At 36.3% G+C, this 22,894-nt stretch overlaps 1 protein-coding gene across 2 annotated transcripts in view; it reads left to right on the top strand.

The window, feature by feature from the left end:
- The first annotated feature begins 2,616 nt into the window (after positions 1-2,616).
- PHIP (pleckstrin homology domain interacting protein) overlaps positions 2,617-22,894 on the top strand; it is a 132,104-nt gene continuing 111,826 nt past the window's right edge. For both annotated transcript variants that reach the window (XM_058566741.1, XM_058566742.1), the window contains exons 1-6: positions 2,617-2,844; positions 2,953-3,011; positions 3,124-3,153; positions 3,337-3,396; positions 17,770-17,920; positions 18,018-18,116. In XM_058566741.1, the coding sequence (XP_058422724.1) occupies positions 2,805-2,844; positions 2,953-3,011; positions 3,124-3,153; positions 3,337-3,396; positions 17,770-17,920; positions 18,018-18,116 (439 nt within the window). In that variant the 5' untranslated portion in view covers positions 2,617-2,804. The remainder of the gene's footprint in view (positions 2,845-2,952; positions 3,012-3,123; positions 3,154-3,336; positions 3,397-17,769; positions 17,921-18,017; positions 18,117-22,894) is intronic.

Below are 22,894 nucleotides of genomic sequence, written 5' to 3' on the forward strand. Positions count from 1 at the left end.
GTTAAAAACAAATAGTTTATTTGGCTGAAGAGAAGTTTTAATTTTTAGCAGTTAATCTATATTTTCTTCTAACAGACTGATAGTTATAAATTAGTTCAAAGGCAGGGTTACAACTATCTTCAAATTAGGTCTGAAAAAGAAACTACAAACATTGTCAAAGGTTAGTCAAAATGACAGGAACATCACATTCAGAAAACTTAGGAAATTTTCCTTAAAAAATTGTTAGGAGCTAAGTACTAGTAGCGTACTTAGGAAAAGCTTTCGTGGCTTCTAAATAAAAAGCATACATGAGATAATCATACTCACTTTCCATGTTTACATAATACTCACAAAATATATATGGAAAACTTTACCCAGAGTAATTTTATATTCCATGTCATAATTTGGTTTATTTTCCTTTGCAAGGATAAAACATCTATTAGTAAGAATCAGACTAATACAAACATTTCAAAACCACAAGATCTTAACTATAGTTTTTAGTTCCTAAAATCTGTTTATCTGAAGAACATCATAATGTAAAATATCACAATTATTTGAAGAACATAATACTTTTAAAAAACTTAAGATAAAATAGAAAGCATCCATCACAGAAATAAACAGAATTCCAAAAGGGCATATTAAACGTCTACCTTTTCAAACCTAACCATCTAGAAGCAAGATACTTTACCTATAATAGCCAGAATGGAATTAATGTCTTTAAAAATGCAAATATTTTCAGTATTTGAAGGACAGCTATTTCAATAGATAACATTCTGATAACTAGGCTGCAATAGGACAAGTCATGGTAACCGCTCTTTTTATTTCATTAAGACTGTAATAAAAGGCAATTTTTAGATCCTATTATTCCAAAGAGGTTTAGGCTTTTTTTCTTCTTCCCACATGTGTGATGATTTCTGGATGTTTTAGTTCAGGGCATCACACCGGTGCAGTCTTGCAGTGCAGTCCAAGGCAGCTGCAGCAAGTATTTCCCACCAGGAATGAAAGGAGCTAGGCGGGTAGAAGGCTTGAGGAAACAATCTAGAAAACCACAATACAGTGTGTTGGTCCTTTCCCCATAAACAAGCTTTTTAGACTAGATCCATAAAACACAGTTTATTACCCAAAATTTTTAAGGAGAATCTTTTGTTAAATGTTAACAAAAGAACGACTACCCCAATTCCCTTTAAAATGCAATCCTTAAAAAAGAAATTCAACTCCCAAGTCTTTTTGAAAAGTGCTTAAATGATCTGGAGATAAATATCACTTGGTATCCTTGATTCCTAACAAATGGCTTTTTCCATTGTTTCCATTAATTTCACTCATATTCCTTTTTTAAAAAACAAGGCCCTTATCCTCATCAGCAAACCAGAGATGTATGATTTAGCATATATAACCGGTAATTACATACTAATTTACGAAAGATTAATTTTTTCTCTTTTTGTCAGTTCTCAAGAAGTCTTCTCGTGATTAACTGTAAACAGGAATGGTTTACACCTCAAATCAGAAGCCATTAATTACCATGACGAAGTCAACTGCAAGATACACAGATAATTTAAATTATTTAATCACTAATCACCTTGGCTAAAGTGTAGTATACTCTTTCAATATCCTTCGGTAGGTTATTGATCTGTCACTAAATTACCTCCAGATCAGTTAGAGATCAATATTAGCGTTCTTTTCTTTCTCTCAGGTTTACATTATTCCTTCTTGTTAACACTTAAAAAAAGCTTTAGGGTTCTTTAATCCCAAATCCTTAATTAGCCATCACTAGCCTTTTTGTAATTAGGAAAGAGTATCTGAAGTACAGATCAGGAGTTCGCTGTGGCCATATAACAATAAAAAACATTTTTAAAATGTACGCTTAAGGCAATGGCAGTAATAAAAGATATACGCAGAGGTGACTTCGGCAAATAACGGGCTTGCAAACGCAAGTGCTCAACAAAAAGCGCCCGAACCTCTCTCACGATATACAGCACTCCAATAAATTACACAACACTTTGCATAGGCTGCAGAAATAACGCAGGACAAGACTTACACAGATGCCAATCCGCAGCATTTATACACATGCACATGGCAAGAGAGAGAAACCAAACACTATCATTCAACTCGGGCAGGGCAGCGCGATCCCGAGTTTGCCCAGCGTGAGAGTGCTCTCTGCGTGTGTCTCTGTGTGCGCGCGTGAGAGTGAGACCCATCCTCGGGCCATTTCCCCTCTCTGGGCAGTTTTGCTTCATTTGTTTCCTATTTCTGCTACATAGAAACTAACTTCCATCTCAGCCCCAGCCAGCGCCGCTGAATAGAGCCAGTGCTGCGGCTCCGTGTGCGTCAGATCCCTCCGCGGCCGCCGCGGCCCCCTCCCTCCCGCGATCGGCCTCCACAGAGAAAGCGCCTTCCAGCCAACCGGCGGCTCCGGCTCCGACATCTTCTCTGCCTGGAAATAAATAAATAAACCGCACCTTCGGTGGCGGGGGCGGGGGCGCGGGTCTCGCCGCGCCGGGGGCGGGGGCGCTGGGGGCACGGGGCCGAGGGCACTCCTTTCTCTGCGCCGGGGGCGGGGGGCGCGGGCCGAGGCCGGGCCGCGAAGGCGGCGGACTCCTTTCTGCGGCGGAGGGATCCGCGGCGGAGGCGGCGGCGGCCGTAGCGGCTGCCTGAGAGTTGTTGTTTCCTCCTCCTCCTCCTCCGCCTCCGCCGCCGTTGCTTGAATGGTGGAGCCGAGGCTCGGCTCGTGAACACACAGTGACAGCTATAGGGCGGGCGGCGGCACCATCCCCGCTTCCCCTCGGCGGCGGGGTGTCCCGCCGGCGGCCCCGAAGTGACCCATAAACATGTCTTGTGAGAGGAAAGGCCTCTCGGAGCTGCGATCGGGTAAGTCGGGGGTCGCCGGGCCGCTGGCACCGGGCGATTCCGCCCGCGGCCCCCGCCCCCCGCGCCCGCCGCTCAGCCTGTCTCCCCGTCCCTCTCTCTCCCGCGCAGAGCTCTACTTCCTCATCGCCCGGTTCCTGGAAGATGGACCCTGTCAGCAGGCGGCCCAGGTAGGCGGCGCGCGGCGGCCGGGCCGGCGCTCCGCTCGGGCGTGGGGGAGGGCGGCGGCGGCGCGGGCGGGCCGGGGCGCGGGGCTCAGCTCTCCCCGCTTTGTTGTTGCAGGTGCTGATCCGCGAGGTGGCCGAGAAGGAGGTAAGGGCGGCGGCGGCCCGGCGCGCCCCCCGCCGCGCGGCCGCCCGGGGCCTGCCCGTCGCCGCGCCGCCGCGGCCGGGGCTGGGGGCGCGGGGCCCGGGGTCCCCGGCGGGCGCGGGGCGGCGGGGGAGGGGCGCGGCGGGCCGGGCCGGGCCGGGCTCACGGGGCGTCCTCTCCCCGCAGCTGCTGCCCCGCCGCACCGACTGGACCGGGAAGGAGCATCCCAGGACCTACCAGAATCTGGTGAGACATTCACGGCGCGGAGCAAAGAAACTTTTCCCCGAGTCGAATAAAAATTGAATTTCCCGCAATTTTTTACAGAGACAAAAACTTGGCCCCGGAACGTGAAAGCTTCAAAGGCCACGGGGAGGGTTGGGAGGCCGGCGCGGGGCCGCGGGGGGCGGCGGCCGGGGGCACCCGCACCCCGGGGCCGCAGGGGCTGCCGACAATTTATTTGCGATATTTTGTTAATGTGCTAGAAATAAAGATACGTCATGAGTGTTGTGCAGTGAAGGCCGGAGGAGGAGGGGCCGGCGCGCGGCCGAGCGGCGGGCGCGCGCGGCGCGGCGGCGCGGGAGGCGGCGGCGGCGGCGCGCCCGCTGCTCCGTGCTGCTCGCCGGGCGCTGCGCGGGCGGCGCGGCTTTCTCCGCCGCACACAATGGCTGGGGCCGGGCTGCGCCGAGTGGCATTAGCATTTCACAGGCGGCCCGTGGAGCCGCGGCGGAACCGTGGCAGGACGTTCTCTTTTCGTCTCTCGCTTCTTGGGCCTCCCTTAAATTTTGAGCTGGGTTTTTTGTTGGAGGGGTTCCGATGTGTGCTGGTTGGCCGGCGGCACGTCTTTTATTTACCCATTTTCGTGGAACCCCCTGAAGGCCGAAGTTTAACAGGCTTTTTCTGGGTTTGCTAATTCTGTTAAGGCCTCTCGTTCAATTAAAAGCTGTTGGAGGCCGCTGAAGAGTTGATTTTTACCCGTATATTCAGTGTTGGAATGGAACTTGGCAAGTAAAAGTTTTTTGGTTTATGTTGGGATGTATTTTGTTTAGTAGCTTGAAAAATACCTAATTGTTAATTTTGTGGATTTTTCAAAGTGAATAGTAATTTTTAAAAATTAACTTCTGAAAGTGGACCTATTATATAAATCTTGTGAATGGAAAAGTATTTGTATTCGGGGGATACGTTTTCCATTTTCTTTTCTCCTAAACTGATTTAGATTGTTTTTATGAGTATGTGTGGGGAACAGTTAAGCAGCCACACTGGGGCGAATCAAGCCTTGGAAATCTATGCAGTGCATTGGTTTTTCTGAGACGTATTCGCAGCTGATGTTTTGAGATAGTTATGACGACTAATGTTACTTCATAAGGGCTTCTGAAACGACGAGGAAGTTTCAGTTAGCTTAGAATTGAATGTCTTCTGCGAGGTGAAGACATGAGGTGATTGTGATGGTTTGTGTTTCCTTTGGATATAGAAAATCTAACCTTTGCCTCTGAATCTCTTATGATTTAATATAGGTTGTTAGTAAGTGCTCACAGCTGTTAAAGTAAGCAGGGGTGCTTAGGGTTAGTAAATTTAATAGAAAGTTAGTGTATTCATTTCTATACTTGGTTAGTTTTCAAGTAGTGACTTAGGCTAGTTTCATTAAATACTTGACTAAAATGCATGGAGTTTGAAGCAAACACTAAGATTCAATAACTGCGGTATTAATTTTTAAGATGTAAATATTTGATAAAATCTTAAGTGGATTCCATGTCTTCCTTATTGAAAAAATTATCATGAAGATTATAACATTCCATTTTTAAGAATTGGGCAGATTTTACAAACCCATCTTTTTATCTAGTAAAAACCCCACTGAAGATTGCTGTTTTTTCTTAACTTGGAGACTCTTGATGTTATATGTTTTAAATGAAGTGGCTGATAGCATCTAGTCAAATTATGGTAATGTGTAATTCTTTTCGGTGTATCATTTTGTTTTCTCCAGTAAAAAGAAGGGCGCCAATGTTGGTTTCTGTTTAATTTTTTGAGAGGCTTTCTTATTTCTCACATGTTAATAAAATGAATTTATAATCCTAGTCTCTTGATCAGATTTAGGACACAATAGGCAGTGTCTTCATCAGGGTGTTATTTATCAAAATCCACCTATTTTGCATGAAAGTGGTTTTTCTTGCTTGGAGTGTGTTCACCTTTTTACCAGAACAGTCGTATTGGCATACTCATGAGACAGTTAAGAATTCTCATTAGAATTCAGAGTTCTTTGGTTCATTTTCTGTTTTTATTCGTTCAGCGTATTGCTCACTCAGTATCTACTGGGTCCAAACACCATTCAAGGTGCTTTCGTATCCCTTAACCTATCTATCTAGGTGTGTGAGTATTTGGTTTAACTTTGACTTTTTTATTGGGATTTAGTTAGCTCTGAAAACAATTTGGAACATAAGGTATTGGAGCACATTTTTGTTTAATAGTAGGATCTTGAAACTTTATGTCTAGATGAGCACATGCAAAATCTCTTATACAGTATTCTCTATTGTCTTAATTTATTCTTATGATTTAAAAAAGTTTTATTTTGTTGCCTATCAAATTGAGTTTATTTAACATTGGTTTGAAGATTGAGTGAAACCAAAGTAATAACTTCTGTTTGTGGTTTCAGTAGTGTCTACTTCCACCTGGAAATTTGTTGCTTCATTAACTGATAAATTGAGTAATATTTTAAATGGGAGAGTTTGTATGTCTGATTGAAATTCCTAGAAAACCTCAACTTAATGCTGTTTAGGATGGAGTATGATATTTGTACTTGTGAGCTTAAAAATAGGCATAGATCAACATCTGCAGTCAGCATGCAGATAAAATCACAGTGACTGAGTTTTGACCAAGAGGAAAGTGGAGTTTTAAAAGTTTACAGATTGAAAAAATAAAATTGATGCATTTATTTCAAGTGTGGTTGAAGGTTTTGATTATGATTATTACCATTTACCTTAAATTTAAAACATTTTTAATGGTGAATGGAATTTGATAGGAAGTTAAAGGTTTTTTTTGGCTCTATAGTATATGTTTAATCAGATTTATATTTTTTTAAATGTGAGGTTGATTTTAAAGCAAAATGGCATTTTTTAAAGCTTTTATTAGAACTCTTATTTTTTTAAATGGAGCCAAGCATAGGTGGCAAAATTTTTATAGAATAAGAAAACTCAACTAATTTTTGGACAAAGAGAAAGCTCTGTCATTTATTTATTTCTTAGTTTGAATAGTGAAATTAATTGGTTTATTAAGTTTTCCTTTCTAGTTTTTACCTTAATTAGTGGTGATTGCATACTTATGAGGTTTTGAGGCAGAATTTTTAAGCATTTTTACCAGATTTAGGACTCTGATAACATTTCTTGCTTACAAGGCATTTTTTTTTTTTTCCAAAACTGGGTTCATGTTTTGCTGATCTATTAAAGTGATATAATTCTTTATTTTTTGTAGTGGTATTTGTTTTTCTTAAAATGATTCCACTTTATTAGAAATCCTTCTATTCAAGTGAAAGGATTGGGAGTCAGGAGATATGGGTTGTGTGATCTTAGCCTTGCCAACAGTTAGCCTATAGGTAGTCATGGAATTTCTCTGGGCCGCAGTTATCTCATTTGTAAAATAAGTGAATGGAAATTTTGTAATCTGATTTTGAACTAGAAATAGTGATACAATCTCTCTAAGAGCTCAACTCTTTCATTTTGGAGTTTGATTATCCAAAACACAGAAAAGTAGATCTACAGAAATCATGCAGATTAGAAGATTGTATAAATGCTGTTATAGTGCCATTCTTAGCTTGTAGTATCATTTCTCTATACAAAGATAAAGATTTTTTGAGACACTAAGTACATTGTAGACTACCTCTTTACTCTATAATTAGTGTGTTTTTCACCATGGTTTAAGTACTAGTTTTCATAAATTATTGGTGGTCTTAAAATCAGAGATGAATAGGAACCACGAATAGGATTTACTTAAGTATATATCTTAAGTACGCATTTATTTAGAGTATGCTGATTAATGTGAAAGATATAAAACCTAGAAAACAAATTTTAGGAAAAAAATAGGTAACATATTAAATGTTTTTGAATCAGCGATTCCCATCTTATACTAAAGATAATATTGTACTTTTCAGTATAATTTAGGGGGGTATATAATGAAATAAATTTATATAGTAGAGTTACCATTTCCTTTTTTAATAGGGTATCAATCAAATAGTAAGCTTTGCTTGATAGCCGGTAAAACAGGGCTTTCATATCTCATAATCATTATAATGAAGAATAAAATGTTAGGTGTGAAGGGAATAGTACGTCCTGAAGGGCTGACGTGGGCAAAACTTCTCCCTTTCTTATACATGTAATTAGTCTATTGGTACTTATACCATTATTTTAAAAAGCTTGAGAGATTTACAAAAATTTTTAAATGAAATAAGTACCTGTTAAATTTTTAATACAATTCAGTAATTGTAAAGTGGCGTGAACATAAAGGGGGAGTTGGATTATCCCCTCCCCAACTACACAGTGGTGTTTTATTTGATTGTTATGAGGCAGAATAGTACTACAGGAGTCTGTTTCCCAATCTGTAAAATGGGCTAATAATAGCTCCTATTTTGTAAGAATCTGTGAGTGATAACTGGCGCAAATCAAGCACCATGTAAGGGTTTGTGTTTGCTCTTTTTAGAACTTTAGTAGTGGTAGTAAAGTTTCTAATTATAGCTTTATAATATTGTATTAAAGTTTAATTTAAGAAAACCATTTTTATTTCGGAAACAAGCATGTATAACTTTCTGAACATAGCAGCTGCAGTATAAAAAAGGCAGCTTTAAAACTTCAGAAGACACTATTAGTATAATTACTTTGTAGATTCAAGGATGAAATAATTAAGCCTAAGATGTAAAGAAAAAAGTATAGTAAATACCAAAAATAAATAATTTTGAAAGCATTGTGGGTAGACTTGTAGACAAATTTTGTTAGTCTGTGTAGTGATTCTAACTGTGACTGTTTCTGTGGAACAATTAACATTAAGAAATGTTTGGGTGGTTGAAATATCCAGAATTAATTTGAGGTTACATGAAGCTTTTTTTCTTTTGGTAATGATTGGATGAAATTTAGGAATATGTGAAGGGAACTTGACTGTTCCATATGGCTCCTTTCATACAGAGATGCGGTTTAAAACCATTACGATAGTTTGTATTCTTTTTGGAAATTGTCAGAGAGAAGGTGTTTTTGTCTATCTGGCTTAAAGATACATATGTTTTAAACAGAGTTTAATAAAATAAAGACTTTTTTGTATTAATCTTTAAGTGAGCATTAGGGTAAATAAATCCTATGAATGTCAATTTTTTAATCCACTCAGCATTTTTTTGTCAGATAGACCACAAGTTTTTGTTTCTTGTATCTGGAAACTCCTTTTGTCACCTATTTCAGGCATTCTTCTTTTTTCCAAATTTTGTGGTTCTCTCTCCTGTCACTACAGAATTGTAGCAAGTAAAATTGTATCCTATACAACTTATTCTGGACTAGTAATACCAGACAGGTTAATTTCGTACTTACTAGTAGTTTCCTCATATAAATTTCAAAATTCATAGGAAAATATCTGTAATACTAAGGATAGTGACCGTTAGTTAACAGAGTACTAAGCATATCCATTTAGAGTAACTTTCTATTTTAGTGTACTTTTAATTGACTTCAGGAAAGTCAGGCATTAAAATGAGTGTGTTAGAAAAATTTTGTTTATTGTTTTGTGACGAAGGTTAGCCCTGAGCTAACATCCCTTGCCAATCTTCCTCTTTTTGCTGAGGAAGACTGGCCCTGGGCTAACATCCATGCTCATCCTCCTCTACTTTATATGTGGGATGCCTGCCACAGCATGGCTTGACGAGTGGTGTGTAGGTCCATGCCGGGAATCCAAACCTATGAACCTTGGGCCGCTGAAGCAGAATGTGAGAACTTAACCACTATGCCACTGGGCTGGCCCCAGAAAAAAATTTTTTAACCGCAAGGATTTTTTTAGGATATTTAAGTTACTTTTGTAATTACGTCTAAAAATGATAAAGGCTATTATGTAATAGGAACCAAATTTAAAATTTTAGAAATAAAGTGTGTCAGAATTATTAGTTTCTGTGATTTTGTGAGGAACTATGTTGGTGAAATTATGAGTAATTTGTGAAAATAAATTATTTTGGAATTAATAAATATGTTATTAAACATGGAATATAGAGGACTGTAAGTATTTTATAATAGATTGGGGAAAATTATAATACTTTTTTTCTTTATGGAATTTGAGAATTCAGGGTACTGAAAAATCAAAAATTATGATATTGAACAGTGAAATATATTAGTATGAGAACCTTTGGTCACTACAGAGAAGGCAGTCATCAGGTGTGAAGCAGGTCCACCTTTAGTTATTTGCCACACACACACGTACACATGCAAAAGCAGCCTTATTTGAGCTCGTGGATCATAGATAAGGAAAAGGATGGTTGAAAAGTTTTTGATACTAAAAAAATTTAGGTAGCAGCTTGGTCTGATGCAGCTTCTGCTTAAGGTTACAACTAATTTAAATTATTGAGGAAAGAGATTTATAGTATAAGGGTTAGCTTGTTATTCATGTCAGCACAGATGATGGCAGCCTGCTGCAGCTTTATGAAGCACATTGAGAATCCATGTGTTCTGGATTCCAGATGGCCTGTGATCATGATGGCATGACCCTTTATATGGTCTCTATCACGGATAGAAAACAGGCACGTATCCTATCTTGCCAGAGATTATAGTATAAATGCAAGAAATATTTACCTTTACTTGTGTCGTTTGATTCTGGCTTAGTTTTTGGGTGTGGAAATACTAAATTCTGGACAGCTTGGAGAAAGATGCGTTTTCTGAAACAGCTTCACTGCCATTGTATGTGTGGTGTTAGTTATTTTGAGTAAAGTGTTTGAAACTGAAACATTACTAAAAATGAACTGGTCGTTCTCAAAATTATTTACACTGGCATTTTATGAATAAACAGTTGAATTTTTCATCTTTAAATTAATAGACAATAACTTTTTCAACAGAATCATAGATTTGAATTTTAAATTATACTTTACTAAGTAAATAATGTTTCAAAGAAAATTTCTTATTGCGCAGATTTTGCTTAGTAGATATGGCTTGGCTTAAAAACAAAACTTAAAATGTGTGGTTTTAAAAAGTGAAATTTTGTCATTTTGTTGTGTTTTAAATTAATTTTTATAGGGCATTCTTTGTGGTTTGTGGAAACCTTAATTCTGGATAGAGTTTTTTTAACAAAATATAGTCAGATTGTGATGAATATAATTTGGAAGAGCAGTATTGCCTTTTCTTAATTGATAAATTTGTATTGATAATTGCATTGGTAATACTAAGTGAATTATTATGTAAATTAATTAGGTTCTTAGGTGGTTGACTAAATTGTGAATATAAGAAGGTCTTTAATGCATGTTTATTCACAGTTAATTAAGAGTAAATAGACTACCAAGATTAATTTTGACACTTAATAAGCTTTTATATTAATTTTATTATACTTCTAATTACAGAGAAATCATAAACATGTAAGAGTCCTTCTGAGAATAGAGTTACCCAGCTTAGAGGATTTGATTTGAAAAATGGTTTTATGGGTTCTAGTAAGTTTGTAATCATAAAACCTATATGACAGTGGGGGTGAGGGGGAATAAAGTTTTGAGAAGGAAACTGTAATGTAATAAAAATAACAGTAAATTTGGAGTCAGGAGACCTGGGTTTGAGTACTATTTTTCCTACTTTCTGAATGTATGACCTTGGGCAACCTGTGTAACCTTGGACTTCAGTTTTCTTTACTTGTGAAATGGGGAGAATACTTAACCTTATTTGCCTGTGAAGATAAATACATTTTGAGAGTAAATATTCCATATATTTTTCTGTGTGGATAAGCTAATACAGCAAAAAAAAAAAAAAAGCTCAGAAAATGTGAACTTGCTTTAAAGATTATAGATATAGTTTAACCTACACTTTATAATAATGGTAACAGATTTACAATTATAAGTTTAGAAGTTTTGAGAATTTTAGGGACTGGATTTTAATGATAGGCCTTATGGAGTGATTAAATACCAAATAGGGTTTTTTAAATTTATGATTTGGTTATATGCTAGAATAGTCATAAAAATAAGAAGTTGATTCCATTAAGCTGATCTTTTAGAACTCAGAACTGTAGTAGAGAGCAGAAGCAACTAGCCTTTCAGATCTGAAAAAATTGTGAAAATAGATGTGAGAAGATCTGAAAAACTGACTTTTTAAATAACCAGTCAGGTGTTCAAGACATAGGGATGAAGTCAAGAGCCTAGTCAAATCAGATCATACTGGTGCTGAACATTAGGTGGGTCTTATTTTCATAGGGACTCCTTAATTGAGTGTTAGGGGAAGGACTGGCATTTCTAGGTCTCACAAGTAAATTGGGTAGTTGGAATGAGTATATTGATGTAACTTCACTTTGAAAAAGGCTTTAAAAAGATAGCCAATTTTTTTTTCCCTGTTTAGAAAGGGAAGGTCTAGAAAGGTCTAGAAAGATTTTTTTCAACATGAAAGCTCAACATGTAGTATGTAATGTGGAATGTAATTAAAGTAACAGCAACTCTTATGTCAGGTACTCTGACTACCTCCCAAGGTAGTAACTGTTGCAATCCCAGTCTTATAGATGTGGACACTGAGACTTGGAGTAAATGTTTTCCCCACACTCAGAGTTTCAGTCTAGGCTGTTTGACTTGAGAGCTCTTAAACTACTGACCTTTTCTTTAAAAATTGAGTAGAGAAGTTCTTAATGACAGTATGTCTGGTGGAATGCAGTGGCTTTCAGGTTCTTTATCTTCTCTTCCCACTGATAACACTTACCTTCTAACAATACGTTCCACCTATAATGGCAAAATTTTCTTGGCTAGAGAGGACGACTGTTTATATGAAGTAGCATACCAAGCAGAAGTAGGTTGATTCAGCCAAAGATGTAGGAAAATAAACCACTGATATAGCTCAGTTTCTTTTCTTTTTCCTTCCTTGCTATAATTCACATTTTCAGAAGCTGATTCTATTGTTCAAATTGTAATTGGTAATTCTAGAAATATTTTACATATGCAGTCTGATAAAGGAGTGATGCAGGCTTATGATTTGGGCCAAGGCGGACGACGAGGCATGAGCAGAGTTGCCTCTATTTCACAGAATTCTGTTACCTCTGCTGCTGAAAATGTTGCTAGAACCAAGGATCCTTCTTTAGATCAGGGGTGGGTAAACATCTTGCAGGAGACCTGTTTCTGCAAGGCCCTGAGCTAAAGTTACTACATTTTTAAAGAGTTGTTAAATATATTTATATGCAACAGAGAAAGTATCCTCAAAGCCTAGAATATTTACCACCTGACCCTTTACAGAAAATGTTTGCTGACCTCTGCTCTAAATAACATGATATTTACAAAAAGGGTACCTTTGTTTAATTCAGGTTTTAACTATTAATTATGGACAGTTAACTAAAGATTGTTTTTACACCACATCAAGTGATTCTCAATTGGGATTGGAGGTGGGGTAGGGATATGAGAAGTTTGAAAAAGCTCTGACTAGCCCCCTGGTCTAGGAGTGAATCTCAGTGGGGTGACATTAGAGTTTACATCCATAAAGCAGGCTCTTATATCCTAGAGAGGGGATGAAATATTTATCAAAAGGGGCATGGATTAAAAAAAGTAGAACACTACTGACAAATCTGCATTTTTTTAATTCTTGTTTTTTAATAGTAATCATAAATTTTATGATATTAACCCCTTAGTTGTTTAATCTGTTTATACCTTGCTTCTAACTTTAAGAGTTGAAAATTTTAACTGTAGAAACATTGAGAGTAGTGTCGATCACAGTGATTTCCTTTAGCCATTTTGGGAGAGAATATTCAGGGTTGTCACTATATCACTGTAGTTTTATGTTCTACTTCTATCCTTGTATTTTTAATTGTTCCCCTTTATCTGTAGGAATTTATGCTTTTGTGCTAGTTTGCTTAGTAGTGAAAGTGAACTTTAAAATGTTTTTTTTTTCTGGCTCAGTTTAATGTCTGTTTAAAACTATTCAAAATGTCTGTCTTATAGCTTGCTTCCACATTGATATATACATATTTTTGAGGCAGTAGGTACTTTGGCGGGGACAGTATGAATGTGGGCTCTGGAGTTAGACTGCCTTGGTTTGACTCTCATCTCTACCATCCACTAAATGTATGTGACCTTGGGAAGGTTATTTTATCTTTTTGTACCATAATTTCTTTATTAATGGGAATAACAATAGTACATACTTCTTAGGGTTGTTAAAATAATTAACTGAGCTTTTACACATAAAAGTTACCATACTTACCACAAGGCTTAGCAATTATTGTGCAGCTAGTATGTATTAGCTATGTTAGTGTTATTAATATTTATCACACTTTATAATTTAGCCATACTTTTTATGTGTTGAAGAGCTTGAAAGCAGCCCTGGTCATGGAAGGTAATGGGTATATTAGAATTGAGGATGACAAGTTTTGTTTTGTTTTATTTTCCCCAAATAATAGTATACAAATAATTACTGAGAATCCAAATATAGACATTTTGGATAAGGGATTTTATTAAAATATCATTTCAAGTTTTCCTTTTAATTTTCTTTTAATTATTTACTAGTATAAATAAAGTTCATTCAAACTAAAAAGCTTAAGTTAATATTGAAGATACAGGGTTCTTACTAATTTGGAAATTAAAAATCATATGTATAGGCATAAATGAGCTAGTTTAATTTATTAAAATTTGTTTTGTTTTTACATTTTAAATAGTTACCCTACAGTCATGCATTGCTTAATCATGGGGATACATTCTGAGAAATGCATCGTTAGGTGATTTCGTTGTTGTGTGAACATCATAGATGGTACTTAGACAAGCTTGGATGGTATAGCCTGCTGCACACCTGGGCTCTATGGTGCTGATCTTATGGGACCACTGTCGTATATGCAGTCCATTGCTGACTGAAACGTCGTTATGCAGTGCGAGACTGTATTGACATGGATTAATATTCATGAAGAATAATGTTTAGAAAAAGACAGTAGCAAAAGATAATTCTCATTTATTTTTAACAGTATGTATTGGGTGTGTGAGTGTATGTGTGAGAGAGAGATGCAGTTGGGGCCAAAAAGAGTCATGATCCCCGATTCAGGGATTGTAGACTGTGTTAGGTATTTGGATCTCGAAAGAGCAAGGAAAACCTCTGAAGTTTTTTAGGTAGGGGTGAATTGACCAGATGCATATTTTGGAAAGAATATAGAGAATAGATTTTGAATGAGGTAGAAGGCATGATTGGATGTGGGAAAGATGGGAGTTTATTGCAAAGATGATTTGAAGTTGGACTGTTATGGAGATATAGAGAGGTAGATAGATTTAAGGATAAGAAGGAAAAGCAGTTGGACTTGGTGATTGCTTGGATATTGGGAATGAGGTGGAAGGAAGGAATGGGCAGTGTAAAAAAAATGTGACTTTGTGGTTTCAGGCTGGATAGATGGTGTTGCCGTTCACTGAGGTAGGAAACGTTTTTGGAGGGTGTTGGCATGAGGATCATGAGTTCATTTTTGCATATGTTGAGTTGAGGAGGCTTTGAGATTCCAAACAAAAATGTCTTTTAAGAAAGTTTGATATGCAAACCTAGGCTATTGATATAAATTTGGGAATCATTGGCATAAGGATTGTCCAAGGAGAGAGTATAGAGTGAGAAGAAAAGGAGGGTCTGGAATTGGGGCTCTGGGATCCTGGACCTTAAGGAACTTCATCTTTTAATGGCTAGATCGAAGAGAAGTCAGTAGTTTCTGCATATTTTCATGTGTTCATTTATCTAACAATTTATTAAGCACTGAGTACTTCATTAGGTACTGGATAGACAGATAAACAAGATCTAATCCCATGTCTTCTTATGTAGGACATGGACAAGTAAATTGGCAATTTTAGTATAGTGCAGAGGTCTTATGAACCCCCAAAACAGAGCAAGATAGTGATAGGGCCTATATGTCTGTTTTTTGGGAGAAGAGAATCATAGCTATCATTAGATTCCCACTGAGGTCTAGGTGTCAAAATATATTAAGAACAATTAATATGATAATTTCTACAAAGTGCTGGGGGAGTGGGGTAAAGGAATGTTTGGGAAGGAGAATAATGTGCTATGGAAACACAAAGATAGAATATCCAAAAAGAAGCGGGCAGGGGTGGTGTAAGAGGTCATGGGAGGCAGTGAGGCATAGACTGAGACATGAAGGAGAATGAGGTGTGGAGGTGGGTGGGTAAAGAAAAGATTTCCAGCAGAGGGATCAGCTTGTATAGTCTCAAAAGCCAGAAAGCATGAGGAGTTTAAGAACTGAAAGTATCTCTTCTAACTTTAAAATGAAAGTTGATTTTGAAAAATTGAAATATATTAAATCATTATGGAAAGATTTAGTTGGAAAAAGTGGATTCATAGCATTCTGTTAAAAGATACAATTCTGCTATAAGGATTTTCAGGTTCATGATCTGAAATGTATTTTCCAAGAAGACCCTAAAACAGGATTATCAGGAAACTAAAGTAATGAACTTTCTTGTTAAAGTAAAATTTTTAAAATGAATTTTGATCAATTTAAAGAAGTCATATTAGAATAATTGTTGTATGGAAGTTTAGAAATGGAAGGGACTCTATAAATATTCTAGACTTTTTCTTTTAAATTTTATTTTTAAGTAAATTATTTTAGGGAAGATGACAGAAAAGTATAAATACAGTTTTAAAATTCGTATTTTGTTATATTTTCTTCTAAATGCTTTTTCTGTTTAGCTAATCATACTAGTGTTTGAAAAAGTATGTGTTGAGTCAAGATGATGATATTAGGGAAAAAGGGCATCTATAGCTAAATGAGTTAGGGAGATTGTGCATTAAACAAAATTAAATAGATTTATCTCAGAATTTTTCAGAGGGTTTAATAGCATTGTGTTTTGTGAATCTCCAAAGTGGAGATATAGTATGTATAATTTGTATTAGAACCTCTACTGTATGCCAGACTCAGTAATGTTTTAAGTTATCTTATTGAAGTGTGACAGTATGGTTCCATGTTGTCTCCGTGACACTTGGAGTGTATTATGATAAAAAGAAATGTAGGTTCCTTTTTTCAGCTTAAAAGGATGAATATTAGCTAACTTTTTAAAAATACCATTCCTGGCCTTCTGCAGTTGGAGTATAATAGCTACTGCAAGGTGGAATGAAATGATTTAACCCCTCACCAAATCAGTCTTATCATAAGGAATTCTTAGAAAATTGCCATTATTAAGTGAACTTGACTATCAATTCTCAAACTTCTTGGCCTCACAACTCCTTTACATTAATAAAAATTATTGAAGTTTCTTTGCTTATGTGGATTATAATCTATTCATATTTACCATTTAAAAAATTGAAACAGAAATTTAAAAATTTTATTCATTTAAATATAATAAACTCATTTCATGTTAATATAAGTAACATTTTTTGTACCTTATTTTCCAAAGCAAAAGAGAAGAGTGGCATTTTTGGGAATGTTTATTGCCTGGCTTAATAGAAGACAGATTCTTATATCTGCTTGTGCATCCAGTCTGTTGTGACATCACATGTTATGTGGCCTCTGGAAAACACCATATATTCATGAGAAAATGAGAGTGATAAGGCAAATAACGCCTCAGTATTATTCATAATTTTTACCTGAGAAACCCCGGGGTTTACCAGAGCACACTTTGAGAACAGCTGAACTAGAGTATTTAGGTACTACAGTGAGAAATTTTTTGTAACTTGATAACCTAACTATAAAGTGATAAAATAGTGTACTTTATTTTTTCTAATTTAATTCTTTTTATATTATTATGCATATGTCTTTACTAAAACATTTTCAGGATGGATAGTAAAAATGTCAGCATTTTATATCTTGGTTTCAAATGCTAGCATAAATTAAGCAGCATTTTGAAGTTGTTCCAAAAAGTGTTCAAACTTTTTATAGTAGGTAGATTTATTTTATAGCTAAACTTGAAGTTAACTTAAACTTGTTTAAGTTAACAGTTGAAATTCGGCCTTTCTCTCTGTAAAGTTTTTGGTAAATTATAAAATTCAGTATAGATGTATAAGTGTTTTTAAATTTTGTAATGAGAATATGAACTATCAAGTTTCTTTAATCCTTAATTATTCTGGAGATATTCTTTATGATATCAAAGATACAAAACATTATATTTTATAGTTGGATGATTTTTTGTTTGAAGTTTTTGAACATTAAAATGTTAAACTGAAACATAGCATTTTAAGTTATAATGCTACATATTTTTTCGTTGTTCAGTATTTGCCTTGACTAGCATCTGTTAATTTATAACTTGCTGTATATAGGTTATATTAGTTCTTTAACATTTTTCCTCCTCAGTGAATTAAGTAGTGGTTGGGATAGCTATTTTATTCTGAGTCAAGTGGTTTCGCAGAATAAACATGAACTTTTCCCCCAAGTAAAATGAAATGTTGGCTATTCAGAACAAATTACTATATTTTTAAAAGTATATTTTATTTACTATAAAGAATTATATCACTTTATTTAACAATATTTTGTGTGTCTTTCACATAATAGGTGAAGTATTACAGACATTTAGCACCTGATCACTTGCTGCAAATATGTCATCGACTAGGACCTCTTCTTGAACAAGAAATTCCACAAAGTGTTCCTGGAGTCCAAACTTTATTGGGAGCTGGAAGGCAGTCCTTGCTACGCACAAATAAAAGTATGAAAAATTTCTAATAGGATTTAGACATTCTTTTACTCACTTTTTTTTTTTTGTGTCGTATCTTTGTATCCATAAAAATATGTGTGTTTAATAGGCTGCAAGCATGTTGTGTGGAAAGGATCTGCTCTGGCTGCATTGCATTGTGGAAGACCACCTGAGTCGCCAGTTAACTATGGTAGCCCACCCAGCATTGGTGAGTTGTTTGAGTTTGTTACCAAGTTGATATCCTCTTGGTAAAGACCTTTGAAAATAAAAATGTTTTTTAGTTAACTGTGAAATCAGAGAATTTTGTATTAGATACATTAGCTTTCAAAGAGGAAAAACTTATCAGATTTTTTTCTTGTGTCAGTAATCTCAATATTGAAGTCATATTTGTAATTATGGGTTGTATGTATTGTGTCTAATGTAGGCTAATTAGCTCATTGGATTTTATTTTTACACAAAATGGTTAAAATTTTAATGTGTATTATTGAGTTGATTTAGTGGGTGATTGTATCGTAGTACAGATTAGTTATAATGGTGGAAAACAAAAATAGTTTGGTTATTTTTTATAAAGCATACTGCATTTTTTTGCCTTTAAAATTTCAAGAAAGAAAATTGATGCACATAGGTCTTCCTCTTGAAATGCCTCCTAGATTCATCCCTCTGCTACTACCAGGCCCTTGTCTTACCTGGATTACCATAGCATCCTCCAAACTAGTCTTCTTGCTTTGGTGTCTTCTCCTTCTTTCCCTTCCAGGTCATACTGTATAACACTGTAATGTTCATCTTATTTAATTCTACCTTTGCTGTGTCACTCTTCTGCTGAAGGTAGTATAAAGAGGTTGTTGAAGATATTTTAATGGTGTCGTACTTCCTCTACCAACAAGTCTAAACTGCTGACTTGCAGAGACCTTCATATTTTAATCATAGCCTCTTCTCCCACTCCCACCCTTCTGCCTAGCCGGGAAGGTCATTCTCCCTCTTTCTTCCACCTATCTAAATCCTACTTATTTCTTCCTTTTCTGGATACTTATAATACTGGTCATCAGTATTACAGTTTGTAACTTTTGCTTAATGTTTATGTAGTATATCTTTCACCATTGTTTTACTTTCAACTCTTTTGTATCCTTTTATTTTCCATGTGTCTTAAAAATAGCCTAGAAGTTTGGCTTTTAAAAAAATGAAATATAGGGGCCAGTCTGGCAGCGTAGTGGTTAAGTTCACATGCTCCGCTTCGGTGGCCCAGGATTCATAGGTTCAGATCTCGGGTGAGGACCTACGCACCGCTTATCAAGCCATGCTGTGGCAGGTGTCCCACATATAAAGTAGAGGAGGATGGGCATGGATGTTAGCTCAGGGCCCATTTTCCTCAGCAAAAAGAGGAGGATTGGCAACAGATGTTAGCGCAGGGCTGATCTTCCTCACCAAAAAAAAAAAGCGATATTACAATCTTTGTATTTTATCTGGGGCATTTTGTCCTTTATATGTAATTATTGATATAGTTGGGTTTCAAAATAAAAAAAAAAATAAAGATATAGTTGGGTTTCAATCTACCACCTAATTGTTGCTACTTGGAAGATGATCTGGTTGCTTTTAAGATTTTCTCTTTCTTGTTGGTTTTCTGCAGTTTGTGATATGCTTGGTGTCAATTTTTTTTAATTTATCGTTTTTGAAATTTATTAGGCTTCTTGAATCTGTAATGTTTTTATTGGCTTTGGACAATTTTCAGCCATTGTCTTTAAAATATTGTCTCTGCTCCATCCTCTCTGCTCCTCTCTGGGACTCTAGTTAAACAGGTGCTGAACTTGCTCACTTAATCTTCTCAATTACCCTCTCTTGTATGGTTTTCATCTTTTTGTCTCTGTGATGCATTCTGAATTGTTTTCTCTGACCTGTTTTCTAAAGGTATCCTATGTAATATTTGTATGGTGGGTAATCATGCATGATCTTTTTTTTTTTTTTTAACATATGATAGTCTTGATTAAATAATGATTTCTATATATAATCTTACTATAATGAGAAACTATTAAAACAACAAAGGATTTGAGACACTGGAGTATATTTGCACTTGGAAAATTATAGTACGGGGTAGAATAGTTTCTTGAAAGAAGGGAAAGATAAAATATTATAGGAGCTTCCCCTGCAGGGAGAAGTTTATCTTATCTTTGAAAAACTGCAGATCCATATAATAAGGGGAATATGTTATGTTCTTTCAACACATTGTCAGGCAGCCCTGTGGTAGGCACTTAAAGTGCGAGAATGATTGATAGTAAATAACTTTCCTCTTAACATTTGCTAGGTGAGTAATTACCATGTGCCAGGCACTACTCTAAACACTTTTCATTTATTTTCTCTTAAAACCTTAAATGGTCTATGGGAGGAACTATTGTTCCTATTTTACAGAAAGGGAAATTGAGGCATGAAAAAGTTTGGTGACTTGACCAAGGTTACACATTTAGTGAGTCATGAACCAGACTGACTCCATTATGCTGTGCCTTATTTTCAATAAGCTAAACTTTCAAATAGTAACACTTGGCTACTCAAATTGGTATTAGTCATGTGGTCAGATCAGTAAATATTGCTGACATGGATATAGGGAACGTTAAATATGGCAAAAATATCTTGCATTTTCTGTTACAGCAGAGTAATGCAACTGATATATTCAGGAAACAGAATTAATTACCAAGTAGATAATTGTTGTACCTTTCTGAAAGACTTTATTTCATTTTTAGGGTTTAAGATAAATGTGTTTTTTTCTTCCATTCGTATTTTCAGAAACAGATTAGTTCTCTATATTAAAAAAAAACGCCTGTACTAGAAAGCCAATTTTACCTGTTTTTTTTTTTCGTATTTACATATATTTTTTTAGATCACTAAAGAAAAGCTGGACTAATCAAAACAACTCATAATCATCATAATTTAGTATCATGTCTTGTCAGTTCACCTTGGTGACAATCTTGAATGTCTTGTCACTGCTATAAAATTGTGAATAGAATGGTAAGGGAAAGAAAAATTCAACGGGCTTTTTGGCAGAATAGTTTGCCTGAATAGTAATATAATGGATCATTTCAAGTTATCACAGGATATGGGTCAGAAGATTTCTTTTAAAAATGTGGATGTTCGTAGTACTGACTTAGTTTTTCTTTTGTTGATTCCTCTTTGCTATTTTCTGTCTGGATGGCTACCGTCTAAGATTTTTTTTTGTTCTTTCATTGGTCAGTGTGGTATTACCTCATATCAATGGAAGTAAGAAAAAACCTCCTTAACCTTTTAGGTTTTCTTAGAATATAGATGTAAATGTTTACTATATAGCTAAATATTTAAATTTTAACTCATTTTGGATAAAGATTTTTTTAAAATAAACTTAATTTTGGAATAAGAAATTATTTACCTAAAAGTTGCAGAGATAGTTCAAAGAGCTCCTATATACCCTTTATGCCGTTTCCCCTAATGTTGTAATCCTACGTTGTCTGGTGCATTTCTCAGAACTACTAAAACAATGTTGGTATGTTATTATTAACTAAGCACCAGACTTTATTCATATCTTACCAAATTTTTCCACTATTTACCTTTTCTTGTTCCAGGATCCAGTCCAGGATACCATACTACACTTAGGGTTTGTTCATTTGTTTTTTAAATTCAACTTATTGCTGTAACTCAGAGGATCATTTAAGATCAGGGTGGTGGTAAATTGGATTTTCCCTTCTTAGATTTTTTTCAAACTATATGCAAACTATTGGTCCTCTATTTGAATATCTCACATTTGTCTCAAACTTTAAAATGTCTAAAATGAAACTTTTGATCCTCTGAAACTTGTTATTGCAAGCCTGGGAGTCATTTCATTTTAGACTTTTTGTTCATTTCTTATGTCTATTTAGTAAATAAGGCCTATATATTCTGTTCTAGTCTCTTGAATCTGTTTTCCACTACCATTGCTACAGCCACATTTCAGGCCATGGTACTTCTTGCCTGGAGCTCTACATCATCCATTCATTTACCAAGTAAATGTTGAGTCCCCACATTATATCTGGCGCTGGATTAGGATCTGAAGTCACAAGATAAACAAGAACATGGCCTCTGCTGTCCTAGAACTTACAGGCTACCTGATTCCCTGCCTCTATTCTTATTCTTATACCCTAGGATTTAGCTCTAAACCAGGATTTCTTAACCTCGGCTCTGTTTACGTTTTGGGCCAGATGCTTCTTTGTTGTAGGCAGCTGTCCTGTGCATTGTAGGATGTTAATCAGCATCCCTGCCTATACCCAGTAAATGCTAGTAGCAACCCCTTGCCCCTCAATTGTGACAACCAAAAATGTCTCGAGACATTCCTAGATATCCCTGGGGCAAAATTACCTCCAGTTGAGAACCACTGCTCTAAATGTTCGAAGATGCAAATGTGATGACATCATGCCTCCTTTCCCCCAGTGACTTTGAACAATCTCAACCCTATAAAGTGGCTCACAAAACTGACCTTTTCCCGCTTTTCTCGCATTTTCCTCGCCTGTACCCTTTGCTCTAGCTTTGTACGACTCTTTGGTGCTTCTTAGAATCAGCCAAACTTTCATCCCTTTGTCTCTGCACATGTTTTGTTTCTCTCTGCAATGTCTCTCTCTTTTTTGTCCATTCTATGAACATTTGTCTGTTCATCCTTTAAAACTTAAATGTCACTGGGCAGAATTAAGTGCTTATACTTCTCTACTATAACTTTTATCATATAGTATGGCTGTTTACCTTTGTTTTTTCTACTATACTGTTAGGTCCTGGAGGGTGGAGATTATGTTTTACTGCTCTTTATAGACCCAGCTCCTCAACATTAGTAGATATTAAATGAAGAGACAGTAGGTAATTGATGAGCTAGAGAGGGACAAGAAAAGTTCAGAAGTGGGTAGGGGTGAAAAAATGGAATAGAGCAATGGAAGAAAAGAGAGACTTGGTCCAAGGATAGCTTTGAGGTAAGGAAAAACCTCAGAAAATGATTTTTAGGAAATT

This window comes from Diceros bicornis, chromosome 23 (genome assembly GCF_020826845.1).
Source record: "Diceros bicornis minor isolate mBicDic1 chromosome 23, mDicBic1.mat.cur, whole genome shotgun sequence".
Classification (NCBI taxonomy): Eukaryota; Metazoa; Chordata; class Mammalia; order Perissodactyla; family Rhinocerotidae; genus Diceros; species Diceros bicornis.